General features: G+C 52.4%; 1 protein-coding gene across 1 annotated transcript in view; it reads right to left on the bottom strand.

Moving 5' to 3' along the window:
• Positions 1-463: 463 nt before the first annotated feature.
• Positions 464-1,002, bottom strand: part of VDAG_03689 (PHO85 cyclin-7) — a gene marked incomplete at both ends in the record, with an annotated part of 1,122 nt that continues 583 nt past the window's right edge. The window contains one exon of the mRNA XM_009653773.1: positions 464-951. Coding sequence (XP_009652068.1) covers positions 464-951 — 488 coding nt within the window. The remainder of the gene's footprint in view (positions 952-1,002) is intronic.

The following is a 1,002-nucleotide window of genomic DNA, read 5'->3' as shown; positions in this document are numbered from 1 at the left end:
CGTCCAGTTTGAACTATCGGCACAGGAAGACTTTTACGTGTGTATCTAAAAAGGGTTGAGAAGAGCCATATATATGAGGTCAAGATGACACATCGACCCTATCATGCCAAATACAGTGCTTGCCATGTCTTTTCCAATTTCATTCACGTCGCCGACATGTACGGAAGCCTCAAATGTTATTGCTAACCTGGCTATACAATGACCGAGGCAATGCTATGCTATGCAAACAGTTTGCCGGCTGCCAGCATGTTGGCAACGCGAGATCGAAGCAAATGTGCCCAACGCCGGGTATCGAAATGCATAAAGAACTAGATATCCCCACCGACCTAGTGGGCCCCTCACGCGGCCAACGCCATTTCGCTTCATGCGAGAATGCAGCGAGTGCCATGGCGGCGACCATTATGCCACTAAACAACCGACAAGTGCACCAATGAGAAGTCAACGGTGATTCGCAGGGCTCTCTTTACTTTACTTCATTCTCTTTGCCCTCGGCGGTGAGTACTCTTTCCTTGGGCCTTCGGTTGAGCGTCAGGGTCGGAACGCCCTGGCGAAGGACATGGAACGATGTTCCCTCTCGGAGCACATCAGCGTGCTTCTGCAACGCGTCCTCTCTGACAACCAGTTCGAAATTGGCCAGAAAGCAAAAGCTGATTTCCAATCGGGCCAATTCGACTTCGCTGACGCCACCAACCTTGGCCATCTTGCCGTGCGCATAGCTGAGGTCTTCGAGCGCCTTCATGGCGACGCGCAATCCCGCGAGAACTAACCTGTGGCAATTCCTACGTGTCACAGGTATCGCTCGTTCATCGACCGCGAGACGATGGATGTACAGGCTTGTAGCCAGGTACACCGCGGTACTCATGGGACAAAACCGGTGTAAACGCGCAAGATAGTCCTCGATGCTGATCGGTGGCGGTTTTTTGGAGTGGGCTTTCGCGTTATGGCGCCGTGCTGGAGGTTCAATGCCTGTTATTCTCGCCGATTATGATGTACGGCTCATGC

This window comes from Verticillium dahliae, genomic scaffold (genome assembly GCF_000150675.1).
Source record: "Verticillium dahliae VdLs.17 supercont1.6 genomic scaffold, whole genome shotgun sequence".
Classification (NCBI taxonomy): Eukaryota; Fungi; Ascomycota; class Sordariomycetes; order Glomerellales; family Plectosphaerellaceae; genus Verticillium; species Verticillium dahliae.
Note: the sequence above shows the minus strand (reverse complement) of the source record. Positions and strands in the feature narration are given on the sequence as shown.